This window comes from Microtus pennsylvanicus, chromosome 8 (genome assembly GCF_037038515.1).
Source record: "Microtus pennsylvanicus isolate mMicPen1 chromosome 8, mMicPen1.hap1, whole genome shotgun sequence".
Lineage (NCBI taxonomy): Eukaryota > Metazoa > Chordata > Mammalia > Rodentia > Cricetidae > Microtus > Microtus pennsylvanicus.
The window spans coordinates 84,631,365-84,654,706 of record NC_134586.1 but is presented as its reverse complement, the minus strand read 5'-3'; the positions used below and the strand labels follow the sequence as shown (position 1 = coordinate 84,654,706).

General features: G+C 41.5%; 2 protein-coding genes across 3 annotated transcripts in view; one reads left to right on the top strand and one right to left on the bottom strand.

Moving 5' to 3' along the window:
- Herc3 (HECT and RLD domain containing E3 ubiquitin protein ligase 3) overlaps positions 1-22,547 on the top strand; it is a 99,536-nt gene extending 76,989 nt beyond the window's left edge. Inside the window, exons 23-25 of one of the 2 annotated variants that reach the window (XM_075983950.1) lie at positions 18,496-18,679; positions 18,866-18,968; positions 20,842-22,547. In XM_075983950.1, coding sequence (XP_075840065.1) covers positions 18,496-18,679; positions 18,866-18,968; positions 20,842-21,050 — 496 coding nt within the window. In that variant the 3' untranslated portion in view covers positions 21,051-22,547. Of the gene's footprint in view, positions 1-2,260; positions 2,328-18,495; positions 18,680-18,865; positions 18,969-20,841 lie in introns of those variants that run through there. The other variant, XM_075983951.1, reaches the window with a different exon arrangement.
- Positions 6,758-8,621, bottom strand: Nap1l5 (nucleosome assembly protein 1 like 5). Its single transcript, XM_075983956.1, has 2 exons — positions 7,985-8,621; positions 6,758-7,751 (listed from the first exon to the last, which is right to left on the bottom strand). Exon 1 carries the CDS (start codon positions 8,466-8,468, stop codon positions 8,001-8,003), a length of 468 nt encoding a protein of 155 aa, XP_075840071.1. The 5' UTR covers positions 8,469-8,621; the 3' UTR covers positions 6,758-7,751; positions 7,985-8,000.
- Positions 22,548-23,342: the final 795 nt, after the last annotated feature.

Below are 23,342 nucleotides of genomic sequence, written 5' to 3'. Positions count from 1 at the left end.
ACACACACAGACACACACAACTCACCTCAAAGGGATTAAGAGATACTTTATTCTAGAGCCAAATTTGATTGACTGTGGCCCAGAAATATGGTGCTAGTTTATCCCAGGTTCTGTGTTTCCCCCATGGAGGCAGTTTCTTGAAGTTGCACAGCAGAGGAACAGGAACGTGATAAATGAAGTCAATTTTAAAACATAACGGTGGAAACATCGGGCTCTGGAGCTACAACATTGCGGCCTTTCCATGCCACAACAGCTCTGAGTCCCCACTTTACTCCAGGATTCTCCTTTACCTAAGAAACCTGGAGAATTCTGATTTCTAAACTAACTTACTCTGGACTTTAGTTCACTAATAATTACAAAGCTGTAGTCAGAGAACCTGGAAACTTCCAAGTTCCACTTGCTGAGAACCAAGCATTCAAGCATGTTTGTCTATGGGAGCCATGCTCTTTCAAGCCACCATCCTTGACTCTGGGAGTCTAGTCTTTTCTTGGATGATTTTGAAATCATTGAAAATCTATATTGGATAAGGGACCAAATAGCTTATTCTCAGGATATTTTTCCTATGTAAAAACAAGTTTATTGTTTATGACAAGTTCATAAAACAAGTATTGGTTACAATTTGGTTACAGTTATTCCTCTTTCTTCCTCCCTTTGGTCATTGCATTGTAACAGATGCATGTGCATATGTAGGTATATACTGACCCATGGTGACATTTTGCTCTGTGACAAACCATATTTGCCGATGTGATCCCTTAAGATTCTAATGGAACAGAATAAATTTTATCGCCTAATGATATCATAGTCTCATAATGTCACAATATGACTCCATCCTCCCATGCTGATGGCTTCTGCCGGTTTTATGCAAGAACGACGCCAACAGAGCATAATGCGCGGTAGCAAACAAATTATTGCTGCTTCATGTATTTTTCATGCTGTACTTTGTATTACTGACAAACAAAAAACAAAAAAACCTCGCAGAGCTCTCACCTCAAAGGGAGTAAGAGGTTGTTTATAACAGAGCCAAATGAGTGACCAAGGCCTGGGCAGCATGGAGCTCAGCTACTCCAGGTTCCATGGTCCAGCAAGGCAGTTTAAAAGTACGTTGATGGAAACCTCAGAGGCAGGTTGCAGCAAGAAGCTGCCTGCTAAGTTAATCTATTCCAAAGGATTTTATCAGTTAATCACAGGATGGTAGGCCCAACATTCTGTTAACCACAGGATGGCATAAGAGGTTAAGTCTAGCCCAAGATACGATGTAGTCAGGCTCTGGACATAAAATATTCTAACTTCTCCTCATCACTGCTCTTCAAATCAGGGAGTCAGATTTTGTAGACAGAGCTTCTCTCTGGGAATTCTCATTCTCTGTCACGCTGGCAGCCACCTCAGTCGTCAGGTGTGTGTTTGTCCCAGTCTGTGTAAGGACACACTGTGAAGCTCACACGTGATGAAAGAACGTATGAGTGTGTTCCGTCAAGGCATCCCCAAGATGCGTGGCTAGAAAGCAATATAGGCTGTAGTTGATGCAGTTTTAGGCACTTACAAATTCTTCTTTTATTGTGATTAAATTATTTTCCTCACACTTTCCATATTTAGCAGACATTTCTCTGAATCAACAATTTAATTGAGTCAACAGTTGCAAGATAAACTGTGTGGGAATACTGAAATATAGCTGTTTATTTAGGGAAACAATCTGTTCTCACATGCCAGTATAACGAGGCTGAGGAAGACTAAATTGCCATGGTTTAATCTGAAGACAGAGAGGTAATCTTAAACACATACCTCTGGGGGACAGATCTGTTCCAGACCTAGGTGCTAGCCCATTGATACTTGGGTACTGGGAAATGGATAAGAGGTCACACATACATGAAAATGCCTTTTGTAGAGTGATAGATAAACCTGGTTGTTACTTCAGGGAAAGAGGAGCCGGGCGTTGCTGGGAAGCATCACTTGTACAGCTTACATGGCTTAGGTAGGGGATTAGATTGTAAGACTTACGAAGTTAGAGAAGCTAGCTTCCTGTTCGCAGGTGATGAGAGCCACCACTATCTTGTTAGCAGAGCAGCTGTGTTCCAGAAGCGGGTCCAGGACACAGTATTTCCTTTGCCTTACCTTCTGCGCTATTTATTTCTCTTGCTGGCACATGTGTCCTAATGAGTGTTGCTGAACCCAGTGCTTCTCAAGGTCAATGATCACTTGCCCTTTGAGGAGAGCTCGTGTTTGTTTAAAAGGCATACCTGTTCTCTTGTCTCTTGCTTTTCAGTTGCTGGCCTCGCTTTGACATCAGCGCTGCTCTTACAGAGTGTCTACTGTGAGGTCCTTTAGTGGGGCTAGAAAGATAGCCCATAAACCCACGAGTAGTAACAAGACAACTCCGGTTTATCTCGTGCGTTCTCAGAATGTAGGTTACTTTAGTGACTCCTAAAGTCGCAGGAGTTTTACACTAACAGTGAGCAAGCAGTAGTTCCAGAGCAAACTTTCCGGGCAGTCCTCTAACCTATTTCTTTCCCTGTTCCATGGGCAGTACAAGTATATCCCACAGGCTGAGGACTCGAGTTTCAAGACTTCCCTGGTCCCTGTCTGGTGCCAGTTGTGAGCCTCAGGTTGTTTTTGCTTGGTTGGCTCACAGATTTCAGGCAAACATCGTTACCTGTACTAATTCATTGTAGAAGACATTCCACAGGGTGCACATGAGAGAGTGCCTCAGATGAGGTGTGGGAGAGGTCAGGTATGGAAGAAGCCTGTGCCCCTTGGGATGCATCTCTTTCTAGGAACTCCCACATGTTCACTTGTCCAGGAGCTATCCAAACCGTATTAAACCTTTAGGGTTTAATTGAGTGTTCATTTTATAGGCATGGATGCCTCGCCAACTGGATAAGAGTGTACAGTCTTAGGCTAGCATACTGAGTGGGGAAACCCAATTGCCGCTTGTTCAGGTTTTTCCTGGGCTCTGTAGAATTTCTTTCTCTCAAGCAGTGATTCTCAGCTACCCTAATGCTGCAACCCTCGTGTTGTGGTGACTCCCAACCGTAAATTATGTTCGTTGCTACTTCATAACTGTCATTTTGCTACTGTTATGAATTGTAATGTAAATATCTATGTTTTTCAATGGTCTTAGGAGCCCCCTGTGAATGGGTCTCTTCACTGTTCCATAGTAAAGGGCAGAACTCCTTTGAAATGGAGTTCCTATGACCTATTATGGGAAAGGGTTGGTCAAAGAATTACAGGTTATCGTTGATTTTCTTTTTGTGTTGGGATTGAAACTTTGGGTATTTGCTGTTGTGAGTGCAAATCCCACTTGGATGCCTTTCCTGCATTCAAGGACAAGAAATGGTGTGAACTAAGTCTTTCTATAGTAGTGGTCAGATCTGGCTTGCGCCGCTCTGCTTCCCTCCTTGGAATTGAGGACTTTTTATATTCCATAGCATGTTATTACCACTGATGTAAAAATGACCTTAAATTGATGCAGTTAAATTCCAGTTTTGTTCAAAATCCACAGAGAGAACTCAAGAATGGAGCTGTAGCTCTAAATCACTTCTGTGGCCCTTCACAAACACTGGTGAGGGGTGCAGTCTTCAAGGTGCACATTTTACTTGCACTGGATTGTTACAGGGACAAAACGATGAAGCAAACAGTAGCCTCGCTTCCGGAGTATTTACCATGTGTCAGGCACTGTCCTGAGGACTTAACATGCAAACCACTTTGCAGGTGATGAAGTTGAAACCCAGAGAATTATATTATTTGGCCCAGCTATGCAGCTAGAAGAAAAGGACTTGATTGATTGATATGCACTCTGCCTCTGAGAGCCTACAGCGGAGCTTGAGGGTTCCTGTCTTGTTCCCCAGGGGAAGCAAGGGACTGAGAGTTTACTGCTTCTCCGTTCAGGCAGACTGTATAATTTTCTAAAAAAAAAAAAAAAAAAAAAGAAAGAAAGAAAGCTTTCTGTAGTTAGAGCATGCTGTAAATGTGGAGAATTGTGTCTGGATTTTGAACCAGGGAATACATCAAAGCTTCATGAGTAGAGTATAGTGGCTCAGTCTTTGATCACAGGACCCTGGAGATCTCTGAGTTTGAGGCCAGCCTGTGTAGTGAGATCCAAGGTAGGCCAGAGCTACATACTGAGACCCTGTCTGGAAAAAAGAAACAAGCAAACAAGCAAAAAATACAACAAACCCCTCATGGATACCTGTAATACTGTGTAGTCTGCTGTGTAAATGTGTGTTTTCTTTGGGGATTTGGTTTGCTTGTATGTTCTTTTATATCATCCTTTCTGTATTCTTTCAGCCCCCCTCTCTTTTGTTAAAAGTGTCTCAGATACGTTTTGTATAAAAAGGGATTGTTTCTTGCCTTTACAATTGCTTTTTAGTGACAAAATTCCAAGAATAAAAATGTAAAGTCTGGCATTTTGAATCTGTTAACAGATAATTTGGCTGGATTGATTTTATTAACGAATTGTACTAGGTTATTCATCTTTGTGTAGAAGAATGCCGTTGTCACTTGGTCCTCACAGTCTCACTCAATTACTTGCATTTCTTTCATATATAGGGTATTTTAAAGATTCTCCACAGCACCGATCCATCTTAATGCTGTGGGAACTTCTAAAATACCTTTGCAAATACGATTTTGAGGCAGTATTTGCACAGTATTGTGAATATCTGAAATTGCTGCTATTAAAATGTCTTGTTTTATGTAAGTTTCAGCTGAATAAAGACATTTGTTTACATGTATGTGCAGTGAAGAAGTGCCTGTGTTTGCATGTATGTGGACCTTCACACGGGCAGAGCTGCAGCACCGAGCATACACTGTGAGCCTTGAAGTGCTGCAGATTTCTGCGTCACACTCTTGAGAGCAGGCACTGAATGTACAATGAGTGCTGCTGGTTACTTTGTGCTTTGCCGAGTTTGGCCTCTCAGGGGTTAACACAGTTTACCGCAAAGCAGTATTTTCCTTGCCCGGGAAGATGGTGTCCTGCCGACATTACAGTGCAGCTGTGACGCACTATCAAATATCCCAGCTCAGGAGACACACGTCTGGGACCAGCTCAGTGAGGAGATGAAACTGACATCCATCCCAAACGTCCCTGAATTCTTTAAAAGAGGAGCCAGCAGTGGTCTGGTGCTATGACTAGCCAGAAAAAAATTGCTAGTCATATATGTAATACAAAATAATGCCTGCTGGCCAGAGTACGCAGCTGGAGCATGTACGTCTCCAGGCTTGTTAGAGCCCCGCTTCACCTAGTGCTGGGCACAGAAGCACATCTTCCTCCCTAATACTTCTTCCTTTTTAAAATAGTCAGCTCAGGTTCTTTATGTCTATTTCTAAAAGTGCTAATTATCTCTGAAAAGTACTAATTTTCATATGATTTGTCAAACCATTAAGACCATTAACCTTTGGCTGCGTGTATCTGCTGTAGATAAAATTCACAGTTCTTGACTGCATTTGGAATGAGTTATAGACTCAAAACTTGATTGTTTTCTAATTTTTGTCTTGTCGTGTTTGTTTATTTATTTTGGCTGTGTGCGTCCTAATCTTAGCCTTTCTGTACCTAGTAATTGATAAATATTTTGTGTATTTTCTCATTAAAAATGTTTTCTTGAATCTATTAAAGTCTGATTTGCTTCTAAATTATTGAAGGTAGCCTCAGCTTTTCTTATAGGTGAACAATATAGAAATTGTATTAAGTTCCAAATCCCACTTGGGCTTTGAATTGAATTTTGATAAATTATAAGTTAATTTTAGAAGATTAATGTTTTTGTGATCATTTTTAAGTCAGAAGCTTATTTTTGTGAAATCCCCCCATTTAACATATATTATACACATTTTTAAATTTTAGGCTAGCTTATGTTTATGTATATATATTATTTCTAGTGTAAAAGAAATCTTATATATTTTAATGCCTTGAATTAATTATTGATTTAATATATCTGACAACCAATCAATTTATCAAACTTGTATCTAATGATTTTCCGTTCCGTCTCTTGGTTTTTTATATAACTAATCATATACATTTAAAATAAATTTCCCAGTGATTAGACACTTTATTTATTATTTAGTTATTTTTTAAGTTTTTGCTAGACCTGAAGAAATATTAAATGGCAGTCCCTCCATTTCTGAAGATGTTGAGTTTAATTACCTTTTTAATTAAAATAATCATACAATTATGATCATAGTATATGTAACATCCTCCTTCATTTGGGTTGATCACGCCGTAGGAAGTTGCCACAACCTTAGAGTTGTTCATAGTCAACTGTTGTCATTAGCAACAGGTTAATATCACCCTCCATTTCCAACGTCGTCATCAGATTTTGCTGCAGTATGATTAACCCTTGCAGCAAACGGAAGAGAATGGCGTCTGATGTGTGGGGGTGGGGGTGGGGTGAATTCATAATGCGTCATTAAAGTCTTACCTTTTATGAGAGGAAATTAAAACCAGATTTTATGTGAAGGAAACCAAAACAGGATAGTTTTTGAATGTCCTGTATTTCTGAATTAAAAAACATATTTTTTTTATTGATAATAAGGAATCACCAAGGTAGAGGATTAATAAAGCTACCATTTTCTGTTGCGTAGCAGGAGAGGAAAAGAGTGGGATTTTCTATCAGGGTCTTTTGTCTTTATTATAATAATAATAGCTGGAAATTACTCTTGTGTGTCAGATACTGCTGTTATGTGCTGTATATAGAATAACTCCTTTTCTTTTCATAATACCTGTGAGGAAGGGACCGTTACCACCCACTTTTATAGATGAGAACACAGGCAGTCAGAATAACAAGTCTTTTTATTTTTGAAAATACTGTTTTGTTAACACCACAGTGGTAAACAACTTTATGTTTGTACTCTTACAGAACATTGATTCACAGATAATTCAAAACCCACAAAGAAGCTAAAGGCCTTTACATTAAATGTCCTTCCCCAGAAGTCCTTCCTATATGTCCTTCTCCCTTAATTAAGCAATAAAAATGATTATGCACCATTTAATAAGTCACATTTACATAGCAAAATAATGAAGGCACAGCTAATACAAGCAAACTTAAACCCTTTCTATTTCTGAGCTGGGGGTGGGGATACACACTTGGATTGATTCTTCAAGTATATATTTTTTCCAAACATTAGCTTCATTGGGGGGTTCTGATGGTTTTCACAGCTACTTGCTAAAAGCTACAAGACAAAAAGACTTCACAAAGGTCAAACTACGCAACACTGGATACACATGCTTTACGGAATTGCTACATTCTACATCTCTTCAAGTAAATTATATTTCTAAAATGCTCTAAGGTGGTTTACTACTTAAAACATTTTGGGGTAATTTTTTACGATTTCATAAACACACACTACCAAGAGAACCGAAAACATGAGACCACAAGTGAGCACGTGTTGACAATATTATACATGGAATACACCCTCTGTCTCGCAACCATGTTCTTTCTTAAACTCAGATATCAAAACATTTTCCATAACTTTAAATTCCAGTTTCCCTAGCCAGTAGTGTCACCCGGTCCAGGCTTCCTCCATGCCCCGTCTCCTCAAGAGGGTAAAGCTGATGTCTGGGTTTGCAAACGCAAAAGTCTTAAAGATGACGTCTTCCTTGGGTTCCTTTTCCTCGGTGCTGAGAAATGTAAAGAAACTGAAGAAATTAAGCATGGAGAAGAGTTCAGTCTTAGCTTGGGTGTTCAGGTGTAGTGTGATGAATGGATTTCAACGTGTGACGCACTTCACATTTAACTGACCGTCTCTCATCAGTCTCAAGTCCAGTTCTCACAGAAGAGCAGGGAGAAAAAAAAATAAGCTTAATTAGCCTTCTCTTAAAAACGTCTTTTGGCATCTGTTTTACACACATAAAAGTCAGATTAGAAACGGGCTAGCCAAAATCTACTTGATTCAATTTAAATTTAGGAATGTCAGAATAGATTCACATGTATTTTGGGCAAAACCTGAGCCTTTTAAAGTCTGCCGACATCGGAAATAAAAGGGGCAGGGGATTTATCACCTGTCAGCCGCTGTGTTCACATCTTGCCGGTGTCGGGACCCCCAGTTGCGCCAGCTGCCGCCTCTTCTTCGTCCTCCTCCTCCTCGTCCTCTTCTTCCTCGTCGTCGTCATCATCTTCCTCCAGGGTCCACGCGCAGCCCTCCATCTCTCCGGTGAGCTCCTGGATCTTGGCAAGCAGGGGCTTGTAGATGTCGTTGTACTTCTTCTCCAGAGCCTGGAACTCCTTGTCAAATTTGGCCTCGATCTTATCGCAGCGCTTCTGCAGCTTTTTGAGCGCCAGGACCCGGCACTTGACGGAATTGGGCAGGCTCTCGATAAATTCGTTCTTGGGCTTGGGCGCATTCTCCGCGGGAGCCTGAGGCTCCTCGGCCGCGGGCGCAGCGGCACTGTCGCCGGTTGCCGCATCCTCGCCACCCTGGGCGCCCTCCATCACCTCGTCTTCGGCGCGGCTCTCAGCGGGTCCCTGCTTCTCGGGGTCGGCCATGGCTAGCGTTCGGCTCGGCTGGGCTGGTTTGCCGCAGTGGTCTGGTGATTGCGCAGTCTGCGACCGAGCTGGTCCAGAGAGGTCCTGCAGCTGTGACTGCGGCTGGTCCAGAGTGAGTCTAAGGATGCGGCAAACGCTGACGGCTGTGGTGACGTCCGCGCTGCCGCTTCGCGGCTCGCGGCAAGTGAATGGCTGCTCGCTATCAGCTGATGGTTGTGCGCACTTACTGCACCAGATTGTTGCTATGCCGCTATCTCCAAGGCCTTCAAAACCACTTAGATACCCAGCCCCCAACTTCCGCTCCCACCCCTGCAGAGCTGGCTGGAACCAGCTCGAAGCTGAGCCTGTATTTTTCCATACCTGTTTGTAAAGCCCCAGCCTGTTTCATGTGTGCCCCCCTCTCCCATCTCAGCCCTTTGAATCCGCAAAGCACCTGTGAACCCCTGTCAGAAGTGCGCCATAGCTGATGCTGGTCAGCCTTGGTTATGGGTACCTTCTTTTCTGAATCTTGATTGCGTCTTAAATTTACTTTCAGAGAACAGAAATGCGGGAGAACCATTTTCCTCCCACTCCTTTGCAGACCTGCGTATCTGCGTGTACCTGCGTAGGCCATCTTGGACTCCTAGAGCCCCCAGCCAGCTGGCCCTGTTGGACCTAGTTTCATATATCCTGGTTGCAAATTGTCACAGTAGGGACTTTGGAATTAGTTCTAGAAGTGTTTGTGTAGGAAATCTCAGCGCCGTAAGCATCCTGGTAATGTTACCGAAGGCTTCACACAGGTGCCTATGAAAAGGAATGAAGAGAGGGTGAACAGAAGAAAAGCAAAACCCTTGTGAGTGTCCAGCCTTGTGACTATGAAAAGACGCCATTTCATCCACATGTGTAGGGGCCTGATTCGTCATTATCTTGGGAAGCTTGCAGCCTCTGGGTGGCAGGTTAGGCAAGCCCGTAAGGGCCGGGGAATAGAGATTTCTTTCCATTCATCTTGAAAAGCATGTGTTTGGTCCTTCTCTTTCTTCCGGACCTACAGATGCAGACGCAACCGTTTGCCACCAAACACTTCGCAGTTAGCCATCTGCTCTTTGGATCTGCTTGTAATTTGCATGTAAGAGCTTTGGAAAAGACCAGAAATATCAAATGCTGTTTTTCTGATAATGAAATGATTGGACACTTTAATTTCTCACCCATACAAGCCAGAATTGGAGGATTATTTTTTTATTTAGCCAACCTAGGCTAGCTTCTAACACCCTGATTACAGTGCCCTTGAACCCTGGGTCCTTCCTGTCTCCTTAGAGCTTGAATCAAGGGCAGGGCACAAATCTTAAATGTTTTCTAGAGGATGAGTTTGTTACCGATTTAGGTTTTTCTTTCTCTATGTTGGGTCTTGCCAGAGTTATGCTTATGAATTCTGAAAGGAATTTCTATCTTTTGGTTCTTACGTTTATTAAATTAATTATGTGTAAATCATTTAGTGCTGGTACATAGTAAGCACGGAATAATTTTTATAAAATTACTGCATTAATATGCAAAAGAAAATTATGCATAATGTCTTTTAAAAGCAAACATTTTTGTGTCTCTGATCAAAGAAAGTAAATGCTAACAAAATGTATTTTAATGTACTCGTGAGTCTTTTAGTTTGATTTACTTCCCTCTCCCTTTTTCTTTTTTTAAATTGCATTTATGTATTTATGTGTTGATGGAGTGGTTATGTTTTCTGTGGTGGGAATGTGTGTTAGTCCTATTCTTGCACCATGTATTTTCTGGGGATCTACTAAGATGGTCAGGCTTAGGAGCCACTGAGTTAGCTGCTGAGCTACCCTTTAAGACTTTTTCTTTTTCACTCAAAAGATCCTAAAACTTAGACTAGACTATTGATAAAATTCAGCATTTGGGGAGTGCTTTCACAAGCAAATGCTTTCATGTAAGCACCATGATATAGTAACTTCAGTACCCTAAAATACCCGTAAGGCCTTTCTCCTACAATGCACATGATACATTGATCTGTCTACTGTCTTAATAATTCTGTATTTCTTAAGTTGTCATGAATGAAATCACATGTAGCCTTTCGGAATCTGTCATTTTCACACGCAAAAGCATTTGATATTCATCTGTATTATCATGTATACTACTAATTTGTTCCATTATATTGTTGAGAAATGTTTCCAATAGTGTTATTTCCAGCTTTAAAAGATATGAATAATACCACTATGTACATGTCTATAGATTTCTGTATGAACACATCTTTATTTTATATAAATGCCTACCAGTGGGATCTCTGGATTATTTGGTATATTTAACTTCATAAATAGCTGCCACGCTCCTTCCACATGGCTGTGCTCATTTGCTTACATATCGGTGATGGATGAAAGTTATAGTCTTGTACACATTCTGCTTTGAGGTAGAGTCTTAAATATGTAGGCCAGACCTTGACCTTACTGGCTTCATCCTCTTGAGTACTGGGATGACAGTGCCCCTAGCACCCTTGGTGATGAGTGATTCTGAATATTTCCAGCTGTGCGTGTTTACCATTCTTTCATCTTCTGTTACTTATTTTCTAATTTTTAAACTGAGTTTTAAGGTTTTTTTTTTATGTATTTTGGATGTGAGTTCTTTGTGAAATATATATTAACATTTTTGATTCCTACTTTTTAGTTTTATAATAGAAATCAGAAGACTTAAAATGATTAGCAATAGACATTAAAATTTGGGGCTGAGTTCATTTTGTCAAATTTTCTTTTGTGGATTGAGCTTTCGGCATAATGCCCAAGAAGTCTTTCCAATTCTAAGGTCATAAAACCTTTGTCCCTGCACTCTCTTCTATGAATATGATAGTTTAAGCTTCTATTTTAGGCTGTGGCCCATACTGAATTAACTTTTATGTAGGTCTAAGGTTATTTATTTACTTCTTTTGCCTACAATGTCCTGCTGATTCAGTACCATTTGTTGACTTTGAGGACAATACTACTTTTCTGCCACATTGCCTTAGTAGATTGGTTGGAAATCAGTTGCATTTATACATGTGGCTGTTTCTGACTTTTTCTTCTATTGTATTCATTTGCATGTCTGACTTTTCATCAACACTAGACTTCATAATCATAGCTTCATAATAGATCCATGGGTTCAGATAATGAGCCCTTTAACCTGGTTCCTTTTCAGAATTGTTTGGCCTGTTTTTAGTTCCTTTGCCTTTTATATAAACTTCAGAATCAGGTTGATGTGCTTTTAAAATGACCCTGAATATGATTAAGATTTCCAAAAAGTGTTTGCAATGCATACAGCACTTGTATAAACATGTCTCATTTGGTGGGCTTTATCCACTCTGGTACACAGTCGGGGCTACAGTAACACATAGTGAGGAACAGTGTAGATGAGGTGGTGTGTGTTGAACTCTGACCTCTCATGCAACTTCATACAGGAAATGGAAAGAAGGTGGGGGTGAGCTGGGGGAAGGGGGCAAATGGGGGGAAGGAGCTAGGTGAAATGGTTATGTTCTCCAGTACATGCTAGGGCCTGGTTTCAATTCCTGCCTTTACCCATGTGTTAATTAAAAGTCTCAGTTTTTAATTCAAAATAATTATGTCAACTTTCAAAGGGTTTTGTGTGTTTATTTTTATTGACATGTAATTCCGTATTATACAATTTACTCAAAGTTTTCATTGAATTAATGTATATCCTAGAACTTCTTACAGGGATTGGTCATTAGTAAGTACCCTGAAACAATTCGAGGATAGTTATTTTAAAAGTGTTGATCATGATGCTATTAGAATTGGCATATAAGGATTTGAGTGTATATGTTAGTTTGCTAAAATGCTGCAGTGAATTCTAAGAGGCCAGGCAGTTTGAACAATAGCAGTTGGTTGCTTAATAGTTAAAGAGGCAAAGTCCACACGGGTCTCGGCAGGGTTTGTTCCTTTTGAGGGCTGTGAGGGAAAGAGAGGTTCTAGGCCTCTCTTTTGGCTTGTGCTGGATGCCTTCCCATCTCCTCATAGCATCTTTCCCATGCGTTATAGATACAGATCTGTCCCTTCTCTAAGGTTCTATTCCATCTATGGCTCACCCTGATGACTTCAGTTTAACCTGGCTGTTATGCTGACTAATTCTGAATGCCAGTGTGACAACATCTGGTATCCATGATCGTCCATGCAGCTGGGTACTTCTGTGAGGGTTTTTTCTTGATATGATCATTTGAGGTAAGATAACACACTCTTAATCTGGTGTCAGCCCATGTAAAAGGCCACAGAAGAAGGCAGTGTTTTGCTTTTGGCCGGCTTGCGCTCACTCTCTCTGGCACGGTCATCTGCCCTGCTTCAGAGGCATTGTGTTGATGGTGTTAGAACCTGCTCCAGGACTCCAGTGTAGACAGATGATCAGTGGCTCTCTAGGGCTCCAGCACCAGGTTAGGACTGCAAACTGGACAACTCTTGTTCTTTCCATTTGGAAATAGCCATTGTTTGATTAGTGGGATCACAGCCTGTGAGTAAATCCCCCTTTGATAGATATTCATTCAGTCTATCAGTTCTGATCCCCTAGAGCAGAAGTTCTCTCCAGAATATTTGTATTACGATTCATAACAATAACAAAATTACAATTATGAGGAGGAGGTGTGTCACTGGGCATACGCTTTGCCGCCCACAGCATTCCCAGTTAGCTTGGGCACCTCCCCTCCCCTCTTCCCCTCCCTTCTGTGTGGGTCATTCTGTTTCCCTCTCTCTCTCTCTCTCTTTGAATTATTTCATGAATTATTTTATGATTGTTCTTTTATATTCTGTGTCCTGAGGTTCATCTAGACATTTTTGAGAATGTTTTTATAGGACCGGTGGAATTGTGGGGAGATTTTCTGACTTGGCCGTTCATATTTGTGCTGTTGCTATGAGACCTGGGCATGTAGATGTCTTTCGTAGGTGCGTCTCTCACGTGAGTTTCTAGGCTGCCTGTTTAGAGGAAGTTTGTCTTGTCATTGTCCAAGTTTGACTGACTTCAGGTCAGGTATGAGGAGCTGCTGTTGATGCTTAGTGTTGTTTATGGATTCGCTGGATGGGAGTGATTCCAAGTCAGTGGTAAGCAAGAAATCATGGTACAGGCTAGAGACGCACTTCAGTGATTAACAGCACTGACAGCTCTTTCAGAAGCCTGGGGGCTTGATTTCTGTATTGCATGTTTTAATTAGTGGATTTCTTGGTAACATTTTCAGGCTTGTGTATGATGAATTCTGATGATATTTAGTACCCCATCACTTTCTCCACCCACTAAGTTGTACTTTTTTTTTTTTGTCTTTTTAAAATCTAGATTACATTACTCAGATGGGAAAAAACATGCAGTGTGTACCTTCCTGAGTTTGACATTTTTATTTAACATGATTTCAGACTCCATCCATTTTCCAGCAAATGATATAATTTAGCCTTTATGACTGAGTAATAGTGTGTGTGTGTGTGTGTGTGTGTGTGTGTGTATCACTTTAGTATCTATCTACTGGTGAACACTGTGGTGGTTATTGTCAACTGGGTGCCTAGATGGGAGGTAGGCCAAGCCTCTGGGCACACCTAAGGTTAATCTCTGATATTGCCCTGTGGGATTGTCTTGACTACCCTAATTGATGTGGAAAGACCCACAGTAATTGAAGGCAGGACCAACCTTGGGTGTTGGATCCTCAGCTGTATAAAGTGGACAGGACAAAGTGAGCGCTAGCATGCATTAGTTCATTGCTTTCTGCTCTTGACTGCAGATGTAATGTGCCCAGTTCTCTCACGTCCCTGCTGCCTTGGTTTCCGTGCCATAAAGCATGTGGAATTGTGAGCCAAATGAGCCCTTTTACCCATAAGTTGCTTTTGTCAGGGAATTTTATCACCTCCAAAAGAAAGGAAAGTAATTACAGGCAAAGGTTGGGTCTATAACTGGGCTTTTTTGGGTAATAACCAAAAAAAGTCAATATGGCAATGCAAGCCTTTCTTTGACAATTTCATTTCCGTTGGATTTATTTTTCAATATGTCTGTTATTGGTATATAGAAAAGTCTCTGACTTTTTACATTAATTTTGTATATTGCTACTTTGATGAAAGTATTTATCAGATCTGAGCTTTGTAGCGGAGTCTATGACATTTTAAGGATAGCATCACATTGTCTGAAAATAGAGATACTTTGTCCTTTCCTATTTATATCCTTTTATTTCTCTTCTCGCCTTTTGCTCTGGCTATGATTTCAAACTATATTGAATAAATGTGGGGAGTGTAGACACCCTTGTTTCATGCCTGATTATATAGCATAAATACTTTCACTTTTACCCCATTCCACACAAAGTTGGCTCTAGTCCTGTTACACACACAAACACATCGGAATCTTTTCTGCTGTTTTCAGTTGTCATTTCATTGATTTCTGTCTTAATTTTTACTTTTCTTTTTCCATCTGCTAATTTTATATTTGTTTTGTTTCCAAAATGTTAGGTTATTTATTTGAGATCTCTGAAGTTATTTGTTTTGTTTTGTGTTTGTTTGTTTGTTTGTTTTTGTTAGGTTTGGTTTATTTTTTCAAGGCAGGGGTCCTCTGTGTAATAGCTCTGGCTGTCCTGGAACTCACTATGTAGACCAAGCTGGCCTCGAACTCAGAGATGCACCTGCCTCTGCCTCCCTGAGTGCTAGGATTAAAGGCGTGTGCCACCACTGCCCAGCGAAATCTCTGAAGTTCAATGTAGGCACTCATGGCTCTAAAGTTCCTTATTAGAACTAGTTTTGCTGTGTTCCTAAGGTTGTGGTAAGTTGTATTTTGGTTTTCCTTTGAATCTATTAATTTATTAATTTTTTCTCTGATTTATGTAACACATTGGTCATCAAAGTGTATTGCTCAGTCTCCATGCACTAACTTAATTTCTAGAGTTTTCCTGACTGTTGATTTCTGAATTCCTTCTATTATCTGATGAGATAAAGAAAAAATTCTGATTTCTTTTGTATTTGTTGATTTGCGTTGTGGCCTATTCTGTTTTAGAAAAAGTTCTGTGGGCTGCTAAGAAGAATGTTTATTCCCTAGCTGTTGGATGGAGTGTTCTTTGGGTGCTCATGTTCAGTTCACTTGTTCTGTGGTACGGTTTACCTCTGGTGTTTCTTGGCTCGTGTTTCTGGTTTGGATGACCTATGTATTGGTGAGAATGAGTACCACATTCATCCACTCTCATTATATCTGAACCTCTGGGTCCCTTTGCATTCAGTACTGTTTGGTGTTTGTTTGGCACACATGTACTTTTAATTGTTATCTCTTGGTGAAGGAATGTTCTCTTTATTGATCTAGAGTTAACTTATTTATCCCTTCTGACTAATTTTCACAGGTATGATGGGCTTGATGTAAGTATATCTTCTTCTTGCTTTCAGATTTTTCACCTGCGGTATTGTTTTCCGTCCTTTAACGTCCAGTCTGTGTATGCCAATAAGAAAATAGGTTAATGTTTTTAATCTGTTTTGTCTTTTAATTGACAAGACCATTTACACTCATGATTAATGTTGTAAAGTGTGTAATAACATCTCCTTTCTTCATCTCAGAGGTTTGCTGGTTTACTGACGTAATAATGTTGAATTCTTTGCTGAACTCTTAAACCTGTGGGTACCGTTCCTCTGGGTTGGGTAAAGTGTTCCTTTAAGTGTCTTCTGCAATGCTAGTTTTAGTGGTTGTCCAGAAAAGCCCTTAATCCTCCTTCTCGTACAAAGGATCACCTTGCTTGAGACAGTAACAGTAGGCAGTTACTTCGTTTCAGGGATTGGATAGTTGGTTCATTTTTCCCCTGGTCTCAGAGTCCTTATCTGAGGGTGTTGTTTCGATAAGTTTGTATTCACACATTGTTGAGATTTCAGTATTCTTGTTCTGTCCTTCGCTATGACAGTTATGCCATAATATCGCATAAAGAGCTTGTCTGCTTTGTGGTTTGGAAATACTGTACTTGGATTTCTATTTCTATTTCCCTAGATTTGGAGAATTGTATGGGGGAAAATGATTCAATAATTCATTCTGTATGTCAGCTCCTTCTAGTGCATCACAGATTTGTAGTTCTTAATCTCTTAGTTGTGCCCCAGACACTTAGTTGTACACTACCCATAGTGTAGCGGTGATTGCCCTCTGAATTGGTGTGTTGTCTATCCTGATATCTGTGTTCTGCCTGCTATAGTATATTGGTGATGCTATCCATTGAGGTTTTTGTTTAATTTAGTGATGAATTTAAATCTATCTATTTATTCCCATTTATTCTTACATTCATTCCCATCCTCATATTCTCAACGCCCTCCTCTCCTTTCCCCCTCTCTTCTCTTTTCCTTTGTCCCCCCTGCCACAGATTCTGTGCTTCTGTATTGAACATTCCCTCTCAGGTTGTTGAATTTCTAATCTAGGTCTTCAGTTGACATCTTTTCTTCACTTATCTATTTATTTGGATGGTCTTCAAAGGCACTGATCATTTTAAAACCAAAGCAAAACAGAACCCTAGACTTTTGACTTACTGGGCACTTTGGCCATCTCAGAATCTTCAGATTTGCGTACAATCGCTAACTTTGGACAAGGTGTGCTGCTTTGCCTCTTTGACCTCTGCGTGTTTCCGGGTACTGGTTATGAGCACGCTGGGATGGTACCTTTTCCGGCTTAATGATAGAGTCTTCTGTTGGCCAGCCTTCTTTTGAGGGCTCTGCCACCAGTACCACCCAGAGAGAGTAAAACAAAATGCTGTAAGAATATTAGCAATATAAATTAGATAGACAAATGCAATCAAACCAACTAAAGTCAACAGCTATACTAATAGGAACAGTAGGGAAAAAAAGTCTAGTAAACCGCAAAGTTTAAAAAGTCGTGAAGGTTAAAGTAGTAACAGTGAAGAATAAGATAAAGAAGGGAGGAAGGGAGAAGAGGAAGAAGCAAGGGTAAGTAAAAGAGAAGGAAAGGAAATAAAAACCAAGGAAGAGGAAATAACAAAAGATAAACTCTGATTACAATGCAATGAAACTATAAAGGACTAGCTAACAAGTCATTTATAAGTCATTTAATAAGAAATGAAAAACAAGAGCATGGAAAGAATGCAGTTTAACATGACATGAAAATATAGTTTAAAAAATAAAATAGTGATGCTTCTTGCCAGTTCCCCCTGTGCAGTTGAACATTGTATGCCGCCGAGGGCCAAGTTAGCCAAGAATCAGTCACTTTAGAGAGCTCTGCCAGACCCCCGCAGTAGTCCAGGCAGGTTCTCACTTGACCTAGAGGCCTTCAACGCTGGGCCTCCAGGAGTGGAAGACATCCAAGCCCAGAAGTGGCCCCCAGTGCGGGAATGGTGGAAGCAAACAGAGCTCTGAGTTCGGCTCTGGCAGGAGCCTGGCTCTGCCTGTCCATCTCAGCTCTTCCCTGTCTAGCAGTACACAGGGAGGAGAGTGAGTGTTCTGCTAAGCTAAGTTCTGACTCGGGTTGTGGCCACAGAGCACTGTCTCCACAGTGATCCTCAAGCAAAAGGACCCTCGCTGCAGTTCTCAAAATAAACAGCATCTCAGGATGCTCAGTGCAGACCAAGCATCGTCATGTGATGTAAACCCCACCACCGTGTGTGCAAATTGCCTTCTTTGCTTCTGGAACAGTGTTATGAGTGGAAAGCAAGAGCTCAGGCACTTGCAGCCCTCTGACCCAGGCAAGCTGTTCATTTCGACTTGCGAAGGCAATGAGCCGCTGTTCCTCCACAGCGGTAGCTCCCACTCGGAACTGTTCCCTGGCCCCCTGTCAAGATGATGTCTAGCTATGGCACTGAGGTGTTGAGATGGAGTGAGTGTCCCCTTCTGCCACATAAGAGAAGTCACTGTTAACTTAACCTGACACTGGATTTAGGGCTCGTGAGAAGCCAGGCCTGCTGGTTTTTTACCACCAGGGTCCTCTGGCTTACCCCACATGCAACTTCAACCGGGCCCTTCTCAACTTTTCTCTGCTCCTGTTTCTCTCTGCCTTTTATTGAAAGGCAACTTTATAGAGTCTGTGAGACTCTGTTAAATCTATGGTGTATCCTGTTTCTCTGGTCTTCCTGTAGGCAAGAATTCGTGGATGCTTACGTGAATTACGTCTTTCAAATCTCAGTTCATGAGTGGTACACAGCCTTTTCCAGTGGCTTCCTCAAGGTGTGTGGGGGCAAAGTCCTGGAGCTCTTCCAGCCTGCGGAACTGAGGGCCATGGTGGTGGGAAACAGCAACTACAACTGGGAAGAACTGGAAGAGGTAAGCTCTGGAGAGCAGCAGCCGAATAGGAGTGCGGGGACCCAATCCCTTGAGTAGTGGCTGGGGTCTCCTGCCTCCCGGTGGTTTCCTTCTCAAATGCAAGTGGTGTCCAGCGTGCACTGTAATGTCCTGATTCTGTTAAGATACATGGTTTTTTGTTTTGTTTGTTTTTTCACTTTTGGACAGACGGCTGTCTACAAGGGTGATTATTCAGGCACGCATCCCACCGTGAAACTCTTTTGGGAAACCTTCCATGAGTTCCCGTTAGAGAAGAAGAAGAAGTTTCTCTGTAAGTATTCCTCACGTCAGTGGGTTGTCCATGTTGTAGTGTGACATCGTGTAGGATGGCCAATTTCACAGGCAGAGATTAACTTCTAAATAACTAGGTACTCAAGAAAATATGTATTTTGCAGTATATTAATTAAAATGTATTTTTAGGCTATTAGTACACATACGTGAATCGAGAAGATAAAGGAATCATTTCACCCATCTTGGCTGTCTCTAAAAATAATAGTCACTTTGTGTGGAAGCACTGATTCATACTGATAGCCCTAGCTACTTAGGAGGCTGAGACAGGGGAGTCACTTGAGCCCAAGACTTTAAGATCAGTCTGAGCAACATAGTGATAGTCTGTCTTGCCAAATCTAGAAAGATTAATCTGGAAAGATTCCAGATAAAGCTGAGAAGGTTTGATTTATAAAGGCGTTGTTGTGATTTGAATAACTCAGCATGCAGTTTCGCTGCTGGCAGTGTCCAGGCAAGGGGGTTCGCAGAGCTGTAAGCCTGTCACAGAGCAGTTCCGGGGTACGTTTCGTCATCTCCAAAAGAAACTCCAGACCTGTCAGCGTCCTTCTTCATGCCTTCCTCTCACCCACCCTGTCTTGAGCCGTTTCTTGGAAATAAAATTATTCCACAAGTAGTCCTTGGTACTGCATGACATTTGAGTAAGACAGTAGCTTTAGAGAGGGAAGTGGAGTTAGCTTCCATGATCAAATCCAGCCCTTTAGAAATGCTTGGCTCTCCCTGTCTGCGTCTGTGTAATCAGGCCCACAAATCGGCCAGTGAATACAATAACAATTTTTAGCTGCATGAAACAGAAAAGGGGTTTAACAAACAACTTCCTGGCTTTTTAAGAGCAAGCAGATATTAATATTAATGCAGGACTTAGCTCCAGATTCTGCTGCTCACACGGAGCAAAGATGAGAAAAAAACTGGTATCTCACAGAAGGACTGCTCACGTCCATAAGCTGTTGAGAAGCGGTGTCATGCGTTAGATGAAGGGCTGGGCTGCCGAATGAAGGTGGAAGGCTGCTCCTTTCAGGGGAAGCCTTCTTTCAGGTCCCAAGGGCTTCCTTAGAAAAAGGCCTTTCTAGTTAGAGAACATTCGATTTAAGGCATTTGTTGTCTCTTCGTTGCTGTTGTGTTATTAATTCTGCAGGTGTGGCAACTGGATAGATGTTTATCTACCTTTGGCAATGGCAGATTATTTGAAATGGCTGCTGAGGGCTGTCAGATAGTACAGTGGCAAGAGTCCTTGCCTACCACCTGGGTTCACACTGCAGCACCCTCACAAAAAGGAAAAAAAAGAAAGAAAGAAACGGAATGAATTCACTGTGGTAATTTCTGGCAAGTCCACAGTGAAAGAAAAAAAAAAAACCAGAAACAACCACCAAAAGCACTCTGCAGGAGAAGACAGCAGCGTCTGTCTACTTTGTGAATGAGAATTTAATTATTTCTGCCAAGTAACAGTGCGTCACAAGAGTGAACTGTGAAGCTGCCTAAAGAGTGTGTGGGTGGGTCACTTCCGGTTTATGTACAGGGGAAATGGAGTAGATCCCCAAAGGGAGACAGCAGCCAGCCGGCTCTGTTCTCAGACATCTGAGGTGGAGATCTTGATGGCACAGAGACATGAGTTCTTTGCTGATTTCTTATACAGGAAGGCTCTTTTCCTAAGACAGTTTTCCTCTGCTTTGCTTTTGTGAAGGCTCATCTGTGAGGACAGGTGTCCCATAGAGGCCGTAGAGCATGGCTGAGCATCACTCTGGTGCTGACATGTTGTTACATAATGTTGTAGTTCCCATGGAAGCCACAGGGTGTCATGCCTTCCTCTGTGGCCTGGAAGATAGTTTGCATAGTCACTGATATCATTTTCTTCTCTTCAGTGTTCTTGACAGGCAGCGACCGGATTCCCATCTATGGCATGGCCAGCCTGCAGATTGTCATCCAGTCCACAGCCACTGGGGAGGAGTACTTACCTGTGGCGCATACCTGCTACAACCTTCTTGACCTCCCTAAATATAGCAGCAAAGAGATTATGAAGGCTCGACTGACCCAGGCCCTCGACAATTATGAGGGTTTTAGTTTGGCCTGAGGCTCCCCAGCTTACCCAAGACATCCTTCCCTCCCTCATTGAGCACATTGCAGCTGATACAAAATATCATGGGGAGTGATTTCTATTTTTTTATTGTCTAAGTGGATTGAGACTTTTGAATCCTAAATCCCAGTCAATGTGTTTCTTGGGTTCAGTAGTAAACAGTCTTTTTGAAAAATCAGTGGTTGGGGATCGGCCAAAAAATTGGCTTTAGTATGGAAGGTGGATTGGTTTTGTTTTGTTTTGAACTAAGGTTCCTATTGTTCCTTATCTGTGAATGTGTTGTGATCTGCTGGATTAAATGGCAGTAAATTTTTAAGCTTTTGTCTCCCAGATGTGTCTCAGTCCTGCTGTTTCTTCTCTGTGCTCCCCTGCTCGTTTCCAAGCTTCTCTCTCCTCTGAAGAGATGACTGATTGGCATATCCCTTCTTGCCTGCCATGCAGAGCATTGCTGGTCTCTGCAGCTTCAGAAATGCATGGCTTGTTGCAGCCCGCTCCAACCCACAGATGGAATGGGCTTCTTCAGAACTCCCAAATTCCAAAAAGCTGAGTCTGGGTTCATTGCTTGTCATAGCTTTTGAGACGTTATGGGAGCCTTTATGAATACACCCTGCTTAAAGAAAACAGGTCATGAAGGAATAACAGCCTTCTGTGACTGTCCACTGCCTAGGCCTCCCAAAACACTCATACACTTCTGGTTGCAGGTGGGCTGTGTGTGCATTGTTAACCATGACATGTGGATAGACAGTGAATGAGTAAACCCCTGTACCTTGCTTTTGAAGCAAGTTTCATTTTCTTGTCTACATATTGCCCTAGAATGGTGTAATTAATAAACATCTTGTCCCTTTCTTTATTACTTTATATCTGTTGCTTTCCCTTTCTTACCTTTTCTTTCCTCTGTTCTCCAACCCGTGCTTTCCTTGCTCTCTTATTCCTGTCTTTGCTACTTGAATCAGTTCCCCTCTTCCTTGTGCTGGTGGATGCATGCTGTCTTTTTTATTTTAAATTTTGTAAGTTTTTTTTAACCTCTGTCTCTAACTGTTAAAATATAAAAATATTCTTTATGATAGAGTCTTTGTTTATCACATATGAAATGTCCATTTCCAGTGGAATTTCAGCAAGGGGATTATGTTTAAGTCAAACACATGTGTCTCGAAAATGAAATGTTTAACTACTCATCATTGGATAAGAAAATTCTAATGATCAAAGAACTCATGTAACCTTAATTTATGATATGTAGTCGCTAGAGAAAAGACCTATTTATATAAAATGAAGTACATATAGGTTGTGATGCAGCATCAAGTCTTGATGGAAGGAATGTAGATTTTTGCTTTTTCTTTTTGGTTCTAAAAGTTACTCCAGTTGCTAAATTGGTAGTTTTTCAGTCCTTATAAATACAACATTTAAAAAAGATACACAATTATATGAAATGTTTATTTTCTATGTGTGTGCATATAGTTCATTATTACCCAATAAATTTGGTGTTTTAACTTAAAACAGTTTTGCGTTGTACTTGTGGGGATGCACAGTGAACTTTCGATGGAAGCTGTAGGGCCTTCCAGTCCAAAGGAGGTGGAGCCAAGCGCTCTACACGTGGATAGGAAAGCGATGGGGAAGAATGGGGATGGGGAAGGTTGTTAATGGTCAAAAAGCTTTTCCCAGAGAGGGAAAGGAGCTGGCAAATGCTCCGGCATGGGAGAATACTTAGGGAAGAACCTGGAAGTGTTTGCCTTGTGCACCGGAGGAAAGAGAATAGTGACGGAGAACTGAGAGGGAAGGGGGACTTCCAGGCCCAGAGTTGGTGGTCAGCTTTTGTGAGTGGCTCCATAGGATGTGTTCAAGAATCCAGAGCTGGGTGATGTGACATGAACTTAGAAAGGTGAGATGTGGACGGTGGGATTTAGAACACTTAGGATGGGAATGGCAGAAGCAGGAGGCAGCTCACAGCATTGAGGGAGGTGACGGTGGAGGTGGAAAAGGGCATTTGAATAACAGAAGGGGAAGGGGAGAGGAGACCCGAAGTGAGTCAGACTTAGTCACCTCATGCTAATGAGTATTAGCACCCCCCTCTGTGCCAATCTGTGTGTGTAGCCCAGCAGGAAACTATTTTGAATAAAATTACCTTAAGTATGATGTATTGTTTTGAGAGAGTTAAATAGGTGGCTGGTCGGGTAAAGGTCCTTGCCACCACGGCTGATTCAGTTCCATGACCCATCTAATGGAAGGAAAGAACGAACCCCAAAATGTTGTCCTTGACCTCTACTTGTGCAACATGGCATGTGCATGCCTACA

What these genes read in the sequence shown, in the direction of transcription:
- Nap1l5 (XM_075983956.1), bottom strand. Translation starts at nt 8,468, where the DNA reads ATGGCCGACCCCGAGAAGCAGGGACCCGCTGAGAGCCGCGCCGAAGAC.